General features: G+C 40.4%; 1 protein-coding gene across 2 annotated transcripts in view; it reads left to right on the top strand.

Moving 5' to 3' along the window:
* LGR5 (leucine rich repeat containing G protein-coupled receptor 5) overlaps positions 1-20,938 on the top strand; it is a 124,110-nt gene that overhangs the window by 36,702 nt on the left and 66,470 nt on the right. For both annotated transcript variants that reach the window (XM_073900659.1, XM_025882867.2), the window contains exon 2: positions 19,153-19,224. In XM_073900659.1, the coding sequence (XP_073756760.1) occupies positions 19,153-19,224 (72 nt within the window). The remainder of the gene's footprint in view (positions 1-19,152; positions 19,225-20,938) is intronic.

Genomic DNA, 20,938 nt, shown 5'->3' with positions numbered 1-20,938 from the left:
GGTGGTACCAACAGAGCCCTGGGTACTTTTTAGTCTCAGGTGGAAAACACCTGGGTTGAGTATCTATGGCACAGTGAACTGATCATTGATAGCATTTTGACACATCATGGTGGCAACTCAGGTCAGAAGGACGGGTCAACAGCAGATACCATACTGTAGTCACAAACACTAGTTCTTGCATTGCAGATGAGTCATCCCACCCAAGGCTGGAACTTCTAGAATGATTGGGGAAGGAAATCTGTTGGAGACTAAAGTTCCTAAGCGTGACTGGGAGCAACACCCTGTAAATGATATATTATGGCTATTTTTAATCAGGCTGGCATGGGTTGGAGTAATGAAACACTATACCTAAAACAAGTAGATATTTGAATAATTGGCATGTGGTTTCAGCTTAAGAAAAACGTCAGAAAAAAAAAAAACATCAGAAACACATAGCAGATTAAACATATGTTTATGTCGAGGGGCAGCAAATTAATTTAGAAAGCATAAACCCACAAAGACAAAGAAAAGAGGAGAGAAAATTATAATAGAGGAGAGGTGTTAAAAATCTGTGACGTGACTTAGCAGAGAAATGGCATAGGGTTAGTCAAGAAGCAACCCAATTCCTAAAAAAAGAGTACTTTTGAAGGTCTACCTATTATTAAAAATAGGGAGATTCATTGAAATTCTTAATAATAAGCAGCTAAACATCTCCCTTAGCTCACACAGCCAGACACCTATTTCCTCACCATCCAAACTTCCAGCACAGACAATAAGCCTGGTCGAAGACTGGAAAGTTCCAGTCTGAAGAGAGTGAGCCCTGAGAGACTCTGGACTCAGACATACAAATGGTTGCCTTTGGAAAGTGGGAATCAGGGATGGAAGGGGTCTGGTGACTTTGTTTTTGTATTTGTTTTTTCATTCTAAGGCTTGTAGTTGTTTAAACTATATATATATATAACATGGATAATATAATATAATGCCTATGTATCTAGGTGCAAATATATAATCACTTTGACCTAAAATAAAATTTAAATTTAATTTTAATTTAAAGAAATAAAATAAATAAAAGGTTTCACCTTCATGAAAACACGATTAAAACTACACAGTATTGTATCAATGAAGAAAATTCTTATCTGGTCACCAATACTTTATTCCACTAGCTGCCCTGGGAATTCTTCTACTTAATGATGGCCTCCTCTCTTAACACTGAACTGCCAGGGCCATAGTAAGTAGGACTGCCACATAAAGCCACACAGTTGTGCATGCCCCAACTCCGGGTCAGCGGGCCTGGGCAGTGTGGCAAGTAATGGCAAGTATCTGTGAGTGTCAGAGCTCGCTTTCTTAGTGTTGAGTCTGTAGTAAGATCTGCAAACTTACTTCCTTAGGGTTGGTATACCTCCTTGCCTTTTTGCATGGCATGTTTAGCTTAATCATCAGTTGGCACTTGTTGAATTCCCACATAGGATTCAGTGCCTTTAACAAGACTCATTGTAAAAACACAAGTTTGGATTTTTCTCTTTTTGAAGTTTCCCCATTTTTTCCTCTTCCGTCTTTTCTCAGTTAATAATTATACCTTTGATGTGGCTTAATCTGACAATTTGGATCTCTAATGATATATGTAGTCACTCCGGGTCTAAAACGTTATACTTATTTTTTACATTTTCTTAAGCTTTGTAACTCATTAACCAATAACAACGAATAATTATGCCTTTGGTTGTTCTTAAAAGTTCATTGGTGACTTATTGGCTCTCAGGTGACTCCAAGCATATAAATGAATGTTCTGCAGCAAATGTTTAAGAAAGGCAGACAGTTGCCTTTATGACAGGTCCTTGGGAAGGTAAATAGCTAAACTACGTGACTGGTAGCAAAAATGAAGTCTTCCAGTTTTCTCAAATTGGTTGAGCACTTGATCTGTTTACTGTTGAGTGTATGAGGTTTTAAAATCTCTCTTCTCTAATCATTGAGTCTGCTTCCACTCCTGGAATCTTGGTTAAGTTGAGAGGGAAAACAGTTTCCCTGAAATGGAAGAATGTCTCTTTAGAGTTGGCCTAGCCATCCCAGAGAGAAATGAAGACAAACATTAAGCTAGAAGATTATTCCCATCGAATAACTGAAAAGTGCCACCACCTCATGAAGATATGTCTTGTCTTTCATCTTTTGAATGCAAGCAGCCGTCTGATGTGGTGTTCAGAAGGTTACTTTAGTTTAAAGAAAAGGAATGCTTAAATCAAACTCTCGAGTAGTTGAATTCGATTGAGAGTCTATCTTGTCGCATTTGTTCTTTTGGAGAATTACATTTCTGTTTTTACTACCTTGTTTTGAGTTTAAAATGTTTAAAAGCATTGCAAAAATAACAGGAGCTCATTAAGAATTAAGTAGGCAGTTCAAAGGATCTCAGAATATGCTTTATGAATATTTCATTCACATTCCCCACATCACTGAAGGAAGAACGGTAAAGATTTTTCCATTTAGTGGGAGGAAAAATTCAATTTAGGGAGAAGCTTGTCTACGCAGGCTCACATACTGTTCAATAGCAAAATAAAAATACAATCTGTGCCCTACTTAAAATGCAATCAGATGTTTCTACATCTTCCATACTCGGCTAGAAACTAACTCAAAAGTTAGTCAGCGAGACTTATTGAGTTCCTTCTTATTTTTTCCTACCCATTGTTCATTAATATCTTTCTGATAAGTAGATTAGCATTTATAGTAATGTTATTTTTAAAAGTTATTTTTAAAACACTGTGGCCAACTGTTTATAGGAAACGCAAAGTAGACCCAGTATTCTTTTATCTGCTTGCTGTACTCTCCTCGGAGACCCACAAAAACATACTTAGTAAAAATAATCCTCCCAGAAATAAGACAGGAGGGGAATAATGCCAGAGAATGCAGCATTCATTCAGCTGGTCAGTCACTCAACGAGAGTATTTATTGATTGTCAACCATGTGCCAGACGCTGTGCTAAAAGCTGGTGATCTAACACACCCTGCCTTCATGGCATTCAAGAAAGGAAGACAAGAAAGTAAATAAAGATGTGACCACAAACTTCTAAGTGGAAAGGATGGTGGTGGGAGGTAGGGAGAGGGGGGAGGACGGCAGGGGTAGGCAGGAAGACGAGCAGGGCAAGGTGGGAAAGGACCTATCCTGGATTGGAAGACCAAGAGGATCATCTGAAAAAGTGATGATTTAAGAATGAAGAGGAGCCAGCCTTTGGAAGGGAGGGTGAGGTGCAAATGAGCATTGTGGGTGCAGGTGAATGGACAGGTCAGGGCTGAGGGAGAAAGCCCTTGGGATTTGGGGGAGCCACACTGTGGCAGCTGTGCCCTGAGCGCAGTGAGTCAGGACGAGCATGAAGGGTGAGGCGCTCGGGGCCTGTCCACCGTGCTAAGGCATTTGGGTTTACTCTAAGAGCAAGCAGGAATCCATTGGAAGATTTCAGGCAGTGCCAGGAAATTATCTAATTCTGTTTTGGAAAGCTAATTTGGCCTCTGTGTGGAGCATCTGTGGAGGGGGCCAGGAATAGAAGCAAGAAGGGGAAGAGCGCTTAGGAAGGAGGACTGAGTGGGACCTCGGCAGGCTGGGATGTGACTGGGAGGTGACAGCTGCTTCCCCTGGACCAGCCTTGTGCCAGGCCCTTGCCATGGAGACTCTCTAGTCTGCACAACTCTAGCAAAGCCTGGGCTCAGGAAACCCCAGGACAAGATTCCTCCAAAGCCCTTCCCCTGAACAGAAAGTTTACTGGAAATATACTGCCTGTGTCGATCTAAAAAGCAAAACCTCAAGACGCAACGGGAGAATAAAAAATAGTCTGGTGTGACTGGAATAGAGTTGACAGTTGGTCCCCAATTTACAATGGTTGGACTTAGCGATTTTTCAACTTTATGCAGTACAAAAGCAACACACATTTGGTAGAAACCACACTTGGAATTTTGAACTTTGCTCCTTTCTTTGCTGGCAACATGCGGTACTGTCCTCTATCATGATGCTGGGCAGTGGCAGCCACCCAGTCAGTCCTGTGATCACAAGGGTCGGCAACCCATACACTCAACAGCCATTCTGTTTCTCCCTTTCAGTCCAGTATTCAGTAAATCGCATGAGATGGTCAACATTTGGTTGTAATATAGGGTTCGTGTGAGATGATTTTTGCCCAACCGGAGGCTAATGTAAGTGTTCTGAGCACAATTAAGGTAGGCGAGGCTAAGCTGTGATGTGCAGTAGGTTAGGTGTATTAAATGCATTTGACTTACAGTATTTTCAACTTATGATGGGTTTATCAGGATGTAATTCCCTCATAAGGGAAGGAAGATCTGTATTTGGAAAGGTTTAGAGAGGTAAACGTAATCCAGCGGATTAGGACTGGACCATGGAGACTTCCACCCACAACTAGGGAAACCCTTTCCAGTGCTCGACACTGAGCCAAGGGCACGCACCTAACTTACCTCATTTAATCCCCACCACGGCAGCATGAAAGAGGTGTTACAATACAACATTAAAAGTTCAGGCCACAAAAACAAAACAAGTGACAGACTCTAACAGCAAGGTGGCGGAACCATCACTTGAGACCCTGACCTCTTTTGTAAATCTGTAACCCATTTTACTTTCCACATGCCACAGCTAGGTAACAGTATTTAGGCTCCATTTTGCAGCTGGTAGACAACCAACAAAGGCTTTTTGAACCCAGGGGATAGGGTTGGATGATGGCTCAGATCTGCCTTTTTAAATAATAACCCAGATTCTTTGCATGTGCTCCAGGATATGAGATGGAATATGGGTGGAAGAGAAAGATTTCATCCTATTGGCAAGAAAGGATCCCTTAGCCACACCATGTTAACTGCAAGATATTTCAGCCTCTTGCTTTCTGCACAGAGCAGGAAAAACAATGGGAATTTCTGCCCGGGTGGAATAAAATAGATCTACTTCCTTTAATCAAAGCTTTTGAAAGATTTTCTTTGAAACATTGCCTTGGGAGTCTTTTTAATGTAATTATTACGGAAACATTAGGCATAGTCACAGGTCCAAAATTATTATATATGTGTGTGTATACACACACACACACACACACACACTATATCTCATAGCTTTTTACTCTACTTTTTCTTGTATATTTTTGTTGTCCAATAATTAAGTAATGAAATTATCTGCTAAAAGGCATTTATGGTGTGAAAGACGAGTAGGGAGGGAAGGTTTTTCTAAATTTCCTCTTTTGAAGAAAAAAGTCATTACATTACTTTTGCTGTCATCGCAAGAAGGCAAAACGAAGAGTCTCCTGTGTGTAATTCATGTGTGGTAGTTCAGTGATTCTAAGCCAGGGGCGATTTGACCCTAGGGAACATTTATTTGGCAATGTCTATACATTCGTTTTTCAGGGCCGCCATAACAAAGCACCACTGACCGGGTGGCTTAAAGAACAGAAATTTATGTTCTCACACTTCTGGAGGCCGGGAAATCTGAGATCAAGGTGTCAGCAGTGTTGTTTTCTTCTGAGGCCTTTCTCCTTGGCTTGTGGTTGGCTGTCTTTTCCCTCTGTCTTCACATGGTCTTCCCTCTGTCCCTATGTCCAAATGTCCTCTTCTCATCAGGACACCAGTCATAGGAGAACAGGATCCACTTTAATGACTTTATTGTAACTTAATTGCCTCTTTAAAGACTCTGTCTCCAAATCAATCACATTCTGAGTTATGGAGCATTAGAACGTCCATACAAATGGGGGGGGCAGAATATAGTTCAACCCAAAACAGTCTATACAAGTTCTTGGTTGCTACAGCTGGAGGAGTGGAGGTGCTCCTGGCATCTAGTGGGTAGAGCCAGGAATACTGCTCAACACCTTACAATGCACAGAAGAGCCCCCCGCAGCAAAAAGAATCATCAAGCCCCAAATGTCAGTAGTGTCAAGACTGAAAAACCCTGTTCTAATTCCAAAGTCGATTGTTTGATTTTTTTTTCTAAGCATAAAGAAAAACAGAATATATTACTCACATGAACATTACTATTGTGAATTATAGCAGTCTTAATTAGGATTCTACTAATATCCCTATTCAGCTATCTCTCACAGAGACCAATTTGTGGCATAAACGAGCTTCATAAACTGTTTAGACAAAAAATGGAGTTATTGTTAGAAGAAAAAACAGAAGCACAATGTAAGATGTTAGCTCTTTTCTCCTTCAGGGAAAAAAAAAATCAAGATAACTCCAGATGGATTGGGAAGGGGGCAAGAATGAAGGCAGAGAGGACCATTAAGATCTCATTGCAATTGCTTGACCTCTCCTGCCAGATAAATGAAAGGCCCAGAGTTCCAACTGGAATTCTGAGATTCTGGGGCTGGGAGGGAAATGGACCAGGGGCTGCACACCATGGAGCCAAGAAGGACCCAAAAGATGATGTCCAAAGACTAAGTGGAAGGAAGCAGAGTCGATGGGCCAGAGAGGTGTTCTCAAGTAGAGTCATTCCCAGGGGCTGGCTAAGACGTAAAAGCAGCCAGAGATGCCACACAAAGGTGTGAACAGTAGAGAAGAGACTTTCCCGGAGGCCCCTTCTTACATGCGTGGTCCTTAAGAGTCAAAAAGGTCAAGCAAATATTAAGACCTGAACTTAAGCTACGGCAGGAAATAGATCATGGATTCCAGTGTACAGTGTAGCTGCAAAGGGCTGATCCCACAAGCTTTAGAGTCAGATGGACCGGGTTCAGACCTTGCTTGGCTCTGCCACTTTACTGCTAGTGTCATCCTAGGAAAGCTCAAGTTCTGTGTGCTTCTGTCTCTTCATCTATAAAACGGGTTGTTATCTGAAGATTCATTAGGTTGTGCGTGTGTGTGTGCATGTGTGTATGTGAGAGAGAGAAAGAGAGAAAAATGCTAGTTATTACAATTGGGCACAGACAACTGTTAAGAGAGAGCACCAGCGGTGGGGAGAGGCAAAGGGAGAGGGAGAAGCAGACTTCCCGCTGAGCTGGGCGCTCCATGTGGGGCTCGACATGGGGCTCAATCCCAGGACCCAGAGATCATGACCTGAGCCGAAGGCAAACGCTTAACCATCTGAGCCACCCAGGTGTCCCGACATTTGACTTCTTAAATCTGCTTTCCCACCTCATTGCCAACCTTGTCACGTTTGCTTCCCATGGGTAATTTGCTACAGTGGATTTCAAAACAAAACAAAACAAAAACCCCACCAAGAATGCCCAAATAAAGAATACTTCCCTTCTGATGGAGACCTTTTCCTCTGAGAAAAGTGCATGAACATTCATGACTGACTTTGTGGGCTTCTAATTCTGACAGTTGTAAAAGGGTTTGGTTTGTTGTAATTTCTCTTTCTTTGTCCATTTGTTTTTGTTTCATTTTGTTGTCTGCTTGCTCATTTCTCTATTTGGGATGTGTTCCGAGTACATGAGTTTTTAGATAAGTGGTCCACTCACAGATAACTATATCTATTGTGGTGTCTAAATGGGGTGTCTTTCCGATCAGATGGGGGCCCCAAATGTGGTGTGACTGACTCTGGGGTGAAAGGTTCTACCTGAGGCAGGACAAAGGAGATAGAAGTGTATTGAATACACCGCAAGGGCGCTGCGGGCAGGACAGCAGAGAGAGGCCATCTGCCGGGAGGCAGTGGGAGGGGGCTGTTTTTAAAGGGGGAAAGCGAGGAGGTATGGCAACGTATGGAATTCTCCCTTTTTTTGGTGACTGTGCCTGGTTGTAAGTAGCCCATTGGTCAGTGAGGGCCTCTGGATATTTTGAGGTGGGTCCCCTAGTGGGCCTGTCTGTACTCAGCCGGGGGCGAGGGGCGCTCTGGGCCCTTTCTACATTCCATCGCTCAAGACTGTGTGCCTAAAAGTGGCCTCTACATCTCTCTGCTCTTGTTATTCACAAAATACAAATAAGGTATGTGAATACCCGGTCACATTAACTATGTCTATCTATTAGATCAGGGTGATAATGTAAAATTTTCAAATGAGCTTTGCTTTGAGGCTCTGTCTTTTCAAATTTTCCATTAAAATTTTTTTTTTTAAGATTTTATTTATTTATTCATGAGAGACAGAGGGAGAGAGAGAGAGAGAGAAGCAGAGGGAGAAAGAAGCAGGCTCCCAAGGAGCAGGGAGCCCGATGCGGGACTCAATCCCAGGACCCCGGGATCATGACCTGAGCCGAAGGCAGATGCTTAACCATCTGAGCCACCCAGGCGCCCTCCATTAAAATTTTAATAAAGCACGGCGCCTGGGTGGCTCAGTTGTTGAGCGTCTACCTTCGTCTCGGGTCGTGATCTCGGGGTCCTGGGCTGGAGCCCCACGTCGGGCTCCCTGTTCAGTGGGAGGCCTACTTCTCCCTCTCCTGCTCCCCCTGCTTGTGTTCCCTCTCTCGCTGTGTATCTCTCTGTCAAATGAATAAATAAGATCTTTAAAAAAAAAATTCAATAAAGCAAAGGGACCCATACGTAAGTACATAAGCCAGCTATCTTTAAACATTTTTAAGATTATACTGTAATTTTAAAAAGATTTTTCAAGATAACCAGATATCAATAAGCTAATATTTCTTCACTCCTGATACATCTGTGCAGGTAAGAGTTTTCATGTGTAAAAACACTAAGAGAGTCTATGTTATAATAATAATCATAGCAGGGCGCCTGGGTGGCTCAGTTGGTTAAGCGACTGCCTTCAGGTCAGGTCATGATCCCGGGGTCCTGGGATCAAGCCCCACATCGGGCTCCCCCTGCTCTTTGGGGAGCCTGCTTCTCCTTCTCCCTGCCACTCCCCCGGCTTGTGCTCTCTCTTTCTCTTTCTCTGTCAAATAAATAAATAAAATCTTTTTTAAAAAAATAAATCATCATCATCATCATCATAGCAAACTATGCAGTGCTATGTTGTTGTCTGTTCGCTTACTGCCAGGTACTACTTAAGTACTTTACATGTATTCGCTCCATTGTTTCTCACAACAATTCTATAAAGCAGATACTGTTACTATCGCTATTTCAGAGATTAGGTAACCGAGGCACAGAGATGTTAAATAACTTGCTCAAGGTTGTTCAGCTCAGAAATAGCAAATATCCTGCCAACTCAACCGAAGGCAGGATGGCTCCAGAATACAAGCTCCTAATACCGTTGGAACCTCAGGAAAAATAATAATATTAGAAAGGAAATGAAAAGATTATTAGTCTTTCTTTACATATAAACGGATTGTTTCACTTACAACCTGTAAGTTTTATTTTTAACTTAAAGGTCATCAAATAAAATAAAATATTCTTCTAGCACTTTGCACAAAAGGGTATCCTGATGGCCAAAAGTCATATGAAAAGGTATTCAACTCTCCTAGACATGAGGGAAATGCAAATTAAAACCACAATGAAATACCATTGTACATTTAGCGAAAATGACTAAAATTTAATAGAGAAATAATGCCAATTTTGATGATAACAAATGGAGAAAAACAGGTGTGAAACAACTGGAATTCTCATACACTGCTGGCAGACGTATAACTCAGCACAACCACTTTAGAAGACTGCTTGGCAGGATCTATTAAAGCTGAATATAGGCATAGCCCAAGACCCAGCAATTCTACTCCTAGGTATATACCCAACAGAAATACACACATTGCGTATATGCTCAACAAAAGACATATTTAAGAATGTTTATGGCAGGGCGCCTGGGTGGCTCAGTTGGTTAAGCGACTGCCTTCGGCTCAGGTCATGATCCTGGAGTCCCAGGATCGAGTCCCACATGGGGCTCCCTGCTCGGCGGGGAGTCTGCTTCTCCCTCTGACCCTCTTCCCTCTCGTGCTCTCTATCTCTCATTCTCTCTCTCTCAAATAAATAAAATCTTTAAAAAAAAAAAAAAAAGAATGTTTATGGCAGCACTACTCATCATAGACACAAACTGACCCAAATGTCCATCAACCGTTGAGTTGTGGTATAATAATAAAACGAGATACTATATTGAATTGAGAAGGAATAAACTATTGCTACATGCAACACATGGATAAGTTTCATAAACATAATGAGTGAAAGAAGCTAGGAAAACACAAAAAAACTCTGCTCTGTATTACTAAGTGAAAGAAGCCAATCTGAAAAGGCTACATACTGTATGATTTCAACTATGTAACATTCTGGAAAAGGCAAAACTATGGAGACAATAGAAGGTTCAGGATTGCCAGCGTTTGGGATGGGGAATGGAAGGATGCATAGATGGAGCAGAGAGGATTTTTAAGTAGTGAAAATGCTCTGTCTGATGCTATAATGGTGGACACCTTTGTCCAAACCCATAGAATGTACAACAGCAAGAGTGAACCCTCATGTAAACTACAGAGTTTGGGTGACCATGAAGTGTCAATAGGTTCATCGGTTGTAACAAAAATACCACTCTGGAGGGGAATGTTGATAACAGGGGAGGCTGTGCACATGGGGGTGGGGGGCAAGAGGTATGTGGGAAATCTCTCTAGCTTCCTCTTAATTTTGCTGCGAATCTAAAACCACTCTAAATAATAAAATGTGTTTTAAAAAAAAACTATGCACTGTATGATTCCATTTACTGAAAGATTGAAACTAAGCAAAACTAATATAAAAGTGTTGGAAGTCAGCAGACTGGTTCCCTTTGGGGGATAAGTGGGTGGAAGGGAACATAAGGGAGCTTCTGAGACAATGATTATGTCCTATTTCTGGATTTGTGCTCATTTATGAAGGTATGCTCACACTGAAAATTCACTGGGCTGGACACTTAAGATTTGTTCATTTTCCTATATATGTTACACTTTAATAAAAAATGTTTTTCAAAGATATGTTGTTTTGCAGTTAATAACATGAGAAAAGTACGTGGAAATAACATTATTCATACTATCATAAAATGCTACTTAAGCCTGCACCTTTCCTTTTGAAGTTCACAGGACGGCTTATCTCTAGAAGCATATTTGAAAAGTGATCAATTAAAAAGAGTTGGAGTGGCTCCAGCCTGGATCCATTGTTAACAAAGGTATCTGGCAGAAAGCTAAATGCTACTGGATCTCCCAAGACAAATTTAAAATGATTGTACTTAGAAGAAATGGGAATTGCACTGTGCTGCTAAAGAAGAAAATATTTGTCTTCAACTGTGGCCGAGATTAAAGAACCATTTTGGGGAATTGTTTTCTTAATTTGTTTAATAGTCACACTATAAGGAATGGCCTCTTTATTCACTGATTCCTGTCCTGAATCTCAAAGATAAACAGTCGAGCTGGATTTTAAGATGGTGGACTAAGCACCTAATGCAAACATTCCTCCCACAACAAGTCCATAGAAACGATAGGAAAGATGTCTTAGCAGGACAAAGAGGAGAAAAGGAAAAGTAGAAGGAAAGAAGAGGGAAGGAAGGGGAGGAAGAAAAAAGGTAGGAGGGGAAGGGGGCAAAGGAGAAGCAATAGCAGCAGCGTAGAGATACTTGAGTGTGGCGGTAGAAGGGGGACTTTCAATGGACGAGAATCTTTGAGGAATCTCTAGGACAGAAAGCAAATAACGCTGACCGAAGAGAGAAGCCATAACTCTAATTCTGAGCAGAAATCACTGTGGAATGTGGGTATACACAAAGTGGGTTTTGTTCCCAATAGTGTTTCATACTAGAAGTGTTATATGCCTCACACTTAGAAGCAATGTAGCCATTTGATGAGAAACATGATTTAAAAAAAAAAAAGGGGGATCGGGTAAGATCATCTGCTCACTTATAGTAAGGCTGCAGTAGAAGAGAGTTCAATTCAGCATTCACTGAGTATCTTCTATATGGCAAGACTCAGCTAGACACTAGAAGTATACTATAAAAAAAAAAACAAAAAACAACCATGAGGAGTCACAGCCTACTGTAGGAGATAGACACATAAACATATGACTTCAATATGATGCCATTAAATGTGTGCGGTGATCTGGGAGGACAGAGAACAAATCACTTACCCTAACCTTACAGTTGGGCGAAGGCTTCCTGGAGGAGATGACACCCTACCTAAGTCTTGAACAATGAATGAAAATCAATATGCCAGAGTAGTAAAGCATTGGTGGGCTGCATAATGGAGCTTGTGTGCAATACTAACAAATGTGAATTTCATTTGGAAAATGATAATTGAAAGGTTTTAGGTAGGGTGCTGATTTGGCTAATTCTGCATTTTTTAATGGCTCTCTGTAGCCATTAGAGGGTGGGCCTAAAAGGATAAGACTGATGGCAGGCAAGCACAGAGTGGGAAGGCAATTTCAGATGACTGGGGCAGAGATGGCGAGCACCTGCAGCAGGGAAGAGTAAAGAAAGAGGAAAAGAGATAGGTAGAGAAGATGGAAAAAAAAGAAGAATAGTATCTAAGATTTGGGCTTTTCTGGCAGGAAGATGGTAATGGCACTAACTAGAAACTGGTACTACAGAAAAAGAAACAAATTTGGAATAGGAAATAATTATTTCCATTTTGAACATGGTGCATGTTCATGCATGGTGCATTCCTGCAAGATTGCTAACTGGACATATGCAGAAGGAAATTAGATATATGGTTCTGAAATTTAGGAGAGAGGGATTAAAACTATGGTTCTGAAATTTAGGAGAGAGGGGATTAAGGCTAGCATGTGGGGAGTTATGGGCACCTAAGAGATACTCAAACCCATGAAAGTAAGTAACAGTCTCCAAGAAGAAAAGGCAGATTGAAGAGCGCTAGGCCAAGGGCAGAACTCCAGAGAACACTGACATTTAAGGGAAAAATAGAATAAAATCCCACAAAGGAGCCTATAAAGTAGAAAGTTTGGAAAGTATGGAAAGAATCCTGAGAGAATGATGACTTGGAAACCAATGGAGTATAGAGTTTCCAGAAAGAGCAAATCTAATGCAAGAGAGAGGCCCAGTAAGTCCTGTGTTCATTAAATTTGACAATATGGAGGTCACTGTTTCTTTGGCAAGAGCAATTTCACTGGAGTGTAGGAATGGAAGTCTGGGTATTGTGGGTTGGAAAGGGAATGGGAAGTGGAGACTACAATTGTAGACTCTAAACAACCTCAAAGGGAATGAGAAAGACTGAACAGCAGGTGAAGGAAGACATTGGATTGAAAGATCCTGCTTCCCATCTGTTTTAGTAGAGGAAAAGACTTGACTCTGTTTGTACATTGAAAGGGAAGAAGAATAGGGGAAAAAATAGAGGAAGTAGAAGGAATTATTCATGAGTAATGAGCTATAGCATCCTACAGGGGATGGGACCCATAAGCAAGGCTAAGCAAGCAGAAAGTATGGGTATAGTAAGCAGGGGACAAAAAGGAACAAGAATTTGGTTTATTTCATGTTTGGTGGTCTAAAGAATCTCAGTTGTTTCCATGAAGTTAAAAGGAAGGTGTCCCATAATGGGAGTCGTTGTTGATTAAGAGGTTTGAGGCAAGTAGTAAAGATTGGCCACAGTTCCTGTGGGAGAAAATTGAGCAATCACAAATAACAAGATTGTGCAGCAGTGTTGAGAACCCACAAAGACCATGAATTTATAGTCACTAGTCTGCATATTTGTGAGTTTCTCTTTTCTAGTAGCACTCAGTACCCTGGGATAGGAACAGAGAAAATGAATTATGGTGTTTTTCCAGAGCTGGGATTTTGCCAGGAGAATGAAACAAAAGACAAGGGACCAGGGGGTTGAGGGTGTTGGTGAGGTAGTGATCCAGGGACCAACACATGATCTAAGCTAGGTTCTTAGGCTAAGACAAAGCTTTAATACTGGAAGTATCAAAGGACTAGAGATCGAAATAGAAGACTAAGCTGGAAAGACAAAAGACTGTGTCAGAAACAAAAGGGTCTGTAAAGCTAGATCTTGAATTGGGGCGAGGGAAGGGTGGGGGAGCACAGGAGTAGGAATTTGGAAATAGAGAGGCTAATGCATTCTAGGGAAAGAGAATCACATAGGTAAAGACAGATGCAAAGGGGAACAGCAAGAATTTCAAGTGTATAAGTGGACCACACATTGCATAGAGGAAAGTGACATAAAATCAAGGTGGAAACATACATTAGGCCAGATCGTTAAGAGTCTAAATAGTTTAGGCATTCATTCCTCTAAGAAGCCTGGAGCCAGCAGAAGTTCTCAGATGGAGGGGGTCCATATGGCTACATCTGTGAGGTTTGCCCTGCACAGGGACTCCTCCCTGGGAGCTGAACTCCAGGCCAAGCTCTGCTTGCAAACCATTCACCTTGTTCTGCTGCTTGAGTGCAAAGAAGATCTTTTCTGTAATTCATCATGCCCCTTTTCCTGTGGATGCACCTGAGGGGTTGCTTTTTTTATTGGCTAACAGTCACTCTGAGTGGAGTGACGATCAGACAGATAGGCTTTTCAGGGTAACCTCTCTGGCCATGGTAGAAGATGACCTAGACACGGTATGAGGAGACACAGTAAGCAGGGAGAGCAGAACGGTTATCCACATAACAAGGACCTGACCAAAGGTAGCAAGCAGCCAAAAAGAAGGAAGGGAGGCCAGATCCAGAAGAAAGCTCTAGAGACTTAATACTGAGTGTCTTTATGGACGTAGGGACAGCAGAAAAGGGAAAAGTTGGAGATGACTTGGACTGGTTCTCCACTGTGTCCCTAGACCTGCCCACCATTAACGCTCGACTCACATTTGTCAAATGAAGAAAAACAATAAAGCTGCAAGCAACAAAGATATTCGCAAGACAGAGATACTGTTCACTTGGACGGAACTCTATTTCTAGAAAACAGTTAGGCCTCCTAAACGCTGAGTGAGTTGTAGAGTTCAGAGCCCTCACCTGGGAATTCAAGGTTGCTCCTGTGCCATGGTTCTAAGCCTTGCCTGATCATTCAAATCACCGGAGAAGGTTTTAAACATCCCAGTGTCCATACTGGACCAATCAACTCAGGCACTCTGAGGACGAGACCCAGACATCAATATTCCACAAAGCTCCTGAGATGACTCCACAGAGTCAACTGCTCCCATAGAGCTTTGCAGCCCCTGTTCTAGGTTCCCAGACACGGTCATTAACACAGCATCGGCAAGAGCAGGGTCAGAGACAGGGCAGAATAGTTGAACATATTTGACCATCTTGTCACAATGATTCCTCCATGTCTTATGAAATCTTTGTACATAGTGACCACTTGTTCAAAATTAATTCCAACATCTTGGCAAAAGATGAAAAAATTAAAGAAATCCATTACATTGTTTCACAAATGTTAGGAAACTGAATCATAGACAAAAATGTGGTGCAATATGGGGCCCCTTTTAAAATCATAGTTTAATTTGCATGTTTGGAAATTATTTTATGACCTCCTGATTTGCTGCTAAGGTTATATGTGTTCCAGGTATCAGAAAGACCAAACACTAAAAAGAAAAGTTTACAAATAATTTAAGTAAGAAAGAGAATATTTTAGTACAGAGTTTTAAGGTTGTTCTAATTCTATCATTTTTAACTCGAAATTGACATAAAGGCAAGAAGAGCATTGTTAATCAAAGAGTGGTCCGGGGAAGTGTCCTTCCCAGGATGTGGCTGTTTTTTACTAATCCACAATAGATAAGAATTTGAGAGTAAAGGTATAGAAACTTTTATAGTAATTGAATAATCTATATTGAATCACATAACAAAATATTGAGCTCCTATTTTATGCATTTTAGTGTTTTTATTTCCCTTTCCTAGTAATTAATTTTGTTTTTTTTAATTATAAACACTCAGCAAATTCAAAATTTTAAAAAATTGGTCTTTCACCATGGATAGTTTAGTTTGGGAAGCTAGAGGACCACTATTCCATTTGAACATCAGTGCAAAGGTGAACACAGAATGAATAAAGTAAATGCAGACAAATTCCTTTTTAGCTTACCTGTTTTGAATTTATATTTTAGAGGCCTATTTCATTTTACCTTATATTGTTGATATGGAAAGTTATTTTCTGCTATAGGCTTATATGCATTGCTTAGAAGCTCTTTAAAAGAAAACAGACTTGGGGTGCCTGGGTCGCTCAGTTGGTTAAGCATCCAGCTCTTGGTTTCAGCTCAGGTCATGATCTCGAGGTTGTGGGATCGAGCCCTGCATCAGACTCTGCACTCAGTGTGGAGTTTGCTTCATATTCTGTCCCTCTCCCTCCCATTCACTCTTTCTCTTTCTCTCAAATAAACAAGGAAACAGACTTATTAGAAAACAGGTGGTAAAAGAATGGTTTAGCAGTATTTGTGCATTTTCTTTTTTTTCCCCCAAGTTTGACTTTAATATATCCAGGTTTGAAAATCACTAATACATAGGTCGAGCATAATGAGCATTCTGCTGTTTATCATTCTATTTTTTTTTTTTTGCAATTTCCCTGTTACGGTTTTATTTTTATTTTTTTTTTATTATGTTATGTCAGTCACCATACAGTACTTCATTAGTTTTTGATGTAGTGTTCCATGACTCATTATTTGGGTATAACACCCAGTGCTCATTGCAATACGTGCCCTCCTTAATACCCATCACCAGGCTAACCCATCCCTCCACCCAGTATTTGCTCATTTTCTAAGAGGAACCCAGCATCAGGTAACACAGAGAAGTTATTAATTCCTTTTGGGAAAGGGAGATACTCCTCTTTTTAAGAAATAAGTTAAGTCACTCTCTTTTGATTGGAAACAGCTAGCAAGAGTTCAATAGCATAAACTATTAATGTAGAGACACCCTAGTTTAAATACAAGGAAGCCTGCCACACGGAGATTAGTTCTCCCAAGATCATGCGGCTAGTGAATGGGGAGGTCAGGAATCAAACCCAAGTCCCTATACCCTGACAGTGCCTTGCTCTTTCCACCATTCTGGCATAGAAAGTGTTCCAGTGGGGACCCTGAGAGGCTTATATAAGCTTCACTTCCAGGAACCTGAAATAGGATAATAAGTATTAAAATCATGTGGAATGTTTATGAATCTCCTTAATATGTAAATTTCCTCATTCTATTTAGAGCTTTCTGCATATAGACAAGAGTGCTGTTTGTCCCAAACTGATCTGCACATCACACAGAAAAGTGTAAGAGGAGAGGAAACTTAGTGCTATCCATACCAGTTGTCTTGATGTTGAAACTGGTTTGATCTAGGTTGCTATTAAACATGCTCCAAAAGCAAACCAACTTGATTCTTTTAGGAAATAAGTGGGATATCATGAGAAATAAGTGAGTACCTGAGAAATATCAAGTCTTTGCAGGGATTATATAGTCCCAGTGAGGAATTCAAAAACTTGATTGATTCATTTAATACATGTCTATCCAGTGAACTAAACAACTTTGCTACTTCAGAGAAATATCTGCACAACAAATTTAAATTGCTAATCATTTATTTGGCACTCTTACCTAGACAATGCCAGAAAACAACTCAGATTTTTAATATATGGAAATACAAAATTTTGCATGTATATTTTTGACATCGTTTAGTTTTAGCTTAAGAATATATATAGCGGGCGCCTGGGTGGCTCAGTTGGTTAAGCAACTGCCTTCGGCTCAGGTCATGATCCCGGAGTCCCGGGATCGAGTCCCACATCGGGCTCCCTGCCGAGTCCCACACTGGGCTCCCTGCTCGGCGAGGAGCCTGCTTCTCCCTCTGGCCCTCACCCCTCTCGTGTACTCTCTCTCTCATTCTCGCTCTCTCAAATAAATAAATCTTTAAAAAAAAAAAAAAGAATATATATAGCATGTTCCTCAGCTGTATCATTGTTCAGTAGCGGATATTAAAATTTATAATTGTTTTTTTAAGTACTCTGAAACATTTAACTGAATATTTTATCTTCCTGTACATGCTAGTGACTTTTTAGTCACTTTTTAAAGAGTAAATGATCAATCCCTCCATTCTTACCATCAGTGATTAAAAGTTAATATTTGATAAAGGAACCAAGCAATCTATACTGACATCAGCTGGTTAGATGCTATGGGTGTGGCCACTTAAATAACAGGGGTAATCTGGATTTTTTAAACAGCTCATGGGTGAAATAGGTGAAGGTGGTCAAAAGATACAAACTTAAAATTATATGATAAATAAGTCCTGGGTATGTAATGTACAGGAGGGCGAATATAGTTAACAAATCTGTATTGCTTATTTGAAAACTGCTAAGAGTAAATCTTAAGAGTTCTCATCACAAGAAAAAAAAGTAAATGTGATGAATGTTAGCTAAACTAACTGCGGTAATCATTTTGCAATATATACATATATCACATCATTATGTTGTACACCTAAAATTACTACAATGTCATATGCCTATTAAGTCAATTTTTAAAAATAATAAATAAAAAGAAGCTCATTGTCTTATCTTGAGATAAATTCTAAGTGTGTACACCTGATCTGAGATTATAATGAATTTTGAATAGAATCTGAACCTACAGGTTTGAGCAATGAGTCATGTTTTAAGTCAACTTTCAGCTGACTATCACCTAAAGTCTTAGCTGGTCTTGATTGCAGTCTGTCCCGCTGCCGGTCTTTTGTCCTCTGAGATACAGATGGCATATATCAGTGATGCTGTAGGGTTATGTGGGAGACAGTCAAGAAATAGAAAAGTAAAAACAGAATAAAATCTAATTACACGGAGTTTCCCTTAAAACAAAAATTGATTGAGTTCTGCCCAAAGTGGCTTGTTGTTTCCTGTGCCAGGAACTACTGTGCAGGCCCAGCAGGAAGTGTGCTCTGGAGGAGGATCACATTACACCCTTGTTTTATGGTTCATTTCACTTATTTAATGCAATCTGAGAACCTGCAAAGGGAACATGTTAGAAGAAGGGAATGGGCTTTTTGTCTTGTTTGTTTTGTTTTTTTGGAGTTTCTTTGAATCAAAACATTTGTTTTTACAAAGTGCTTATAGCCCCACAGAAGCAGGACTTGCAGAGTTGCATGGGGAAGACATTTCTCTTTGTCACAAAATTCAAAGCAAGACATGAAGTTGGGTTATGTCTAGGGTTGAGTTATGTCTGTTTCCTTTGCCGTCCTACTCACATAATTTTAAACGTGAAGGATTACCACCATGCCCATGAATGGTCTAAATCATTTTGAATTCAAAAAAACTCCTCCTAGGGTCTCTAATTTGATAGAGAGCCCAAGATGGGCGGGGGCGGGGTGGGGGGTGCTGGTAAGGAATATGTTTAAGATGCAAAATAGCGATTCATTTGTCAAGCAAAAGAATGAGTTCCTTGGGCTGTATTGCTTGAAAATGTGCGAAGGGAACAGCTGGATTCCCTTGTGGTGGCATATACCGCTCCTCACGTGCTGTCTGTTTTCCTCTCCAGAGACCTCAGTATGAACAACATCAGTCAGCTGCTCCCGAATCCCCTGTACAGTCTCCGCTTCCTAGAGGAGTTGTAAGTATCCCCGTAGTAGTGATGCGTCCAGTCAACACGGAGCACATTCCTGGGTTTGCCCCTCATACTTACTCTGGGAACCAGATAAAACAAGGCAAAAAAGCTGTCAGCACCAACAATTTTGGCACATGAGGAAACACTTAGTTGGGAGGGGAGAAAAGAGGAATTGCCTAAGATTCTGGAAATCAACTTATGAAAGAGTTGACCATGAGGCTACAACTTTCTAAGGTGAGCCTTGAGCCAAACAAATTAAAATTTTAAAACAAAGGCTGTTTAAGAGCGCTGGATGTCTCTTTGGAAATAGTTAAGCAGCAGGATATTGAAAGTTTGAATACCGGTTCATGTTTATTAAAATAGCAAGTAAAGCCATAATCAAAACCAAAAACTGCCGCTTGGTTCAGGTTGTGACAGGGAGAGTGGAGTCCACATTCCGTAGCACCAAAACTTCTTGTCCTAATCACTTTTAATTACTATTTTCCTACTTCTTAATTTAGCTTCCCTCGAGGCTTGAACAGAAAAACATGAAATCCACAGAGGACTTAAAACTGGGCTCTCCCAAACTCACCATAAAAAAAAATAAAAAAATAAAAAAGGATGAAGCTAAAATTAGCTAATGATACACAGAGGAATCTTGATTAAGTCTCGTAATCACTTTCCAGAAGATGAAAAAGAATTGTATAATCCAAAAATCTGCATTTAAAAATTCATTTGATCCTCTTACCCTTTGGAGTGATGGAGACTAGGGGAGCCATGTGCCCTCACAGTCCTCATGAAGAAAGTTTGGCACCATCCCTGAGTACATCCTCTGACTGTTGATTAAAGAGATTGTGTAGGCAATGACCTCTATTTTCAAAAGAGGTCAAAATTTCAAAAATTTAAATGGTTGATGCACTGCGTGATCCACCATGGGAAGTGGGAAGAATGTTCCATCATAACCAAATTACACTGCATCGATCTTTTCCCTTTTCAAGAAGATAATATTCTCAAATTTCTCCCTTTAGGGTTTTATCTATATTTTTGATGGCCTTATATTTTTAGCAAATGTTATTGTCTTACTACTGAAATCAGTTGAATATATGCCCAGGTTTTTATCCAGGAATACGGTGGGGAAGCTCAGAATACGAGGCTGCACAGCAAGTTTTTATCATTCATGTGTTTTCACTCTGGGTTGTCCACGCTCCTCTTTTCCCCTCTTCTCTTTTCTCTCTTGCCATTTCCACAGCTAAAAAGTAATTTTGGTCAGGGCTGAGTCCTTGTCTATCTTAGTCATGGCTTATATATAATAAGTAATCAATACATTTTTGATGAATGAATGCATCCTGAGAAAGCAAAACATGTAAAAGGAGCTTCTCATCCAAGTTGGCTGCCTTAGAAAAAAGCAACAGACGTGGTAGACATTAGCCAATATTTCTAAAGATTACCTTTAGCAAATTTCAGTTAAGGTTTTTTCCTGATTTCCATCCTTCTCATCCTCCCCTCCTCACCATAATTAAAACATGACACTTAGTCCTATGTACACCCCTACCCCATATCTTGAAGGTATGTATTTGCTATGCTTTCCTCTGTCATTTCCTTACACTAACCAATGGCACAAAGCTTCCATTCTGTGTCAACATGCCCCTCACCTTATTTTTTTTATTTTTTTATTGTTATGTTAATCACCATACATTACATCATTAGTTTTTGCTGTAGTGTTCCATGATTCATTGTTTGT

The sequence above is a fragment of the Callorhinus ursinus genome, unplaced genomic scaffold (genome assembly GCF_003265705.2).
Source record: "Callorhinus ursinus isolate GAN/ISIS: 27379988/994484 unplaced genomic scaffold, GSC_fseal_2.0 scaffold14, whole genome shotgun sequence".
NCBI lineage: Eukaryota > Metazoa > Chordata > Mammalia > Carnivora > Otariidae > Callorhinus > Callorhinus ursinus.
This window is presented reverse-complemented; position numbering and strand designations above follow the sequence as displayed.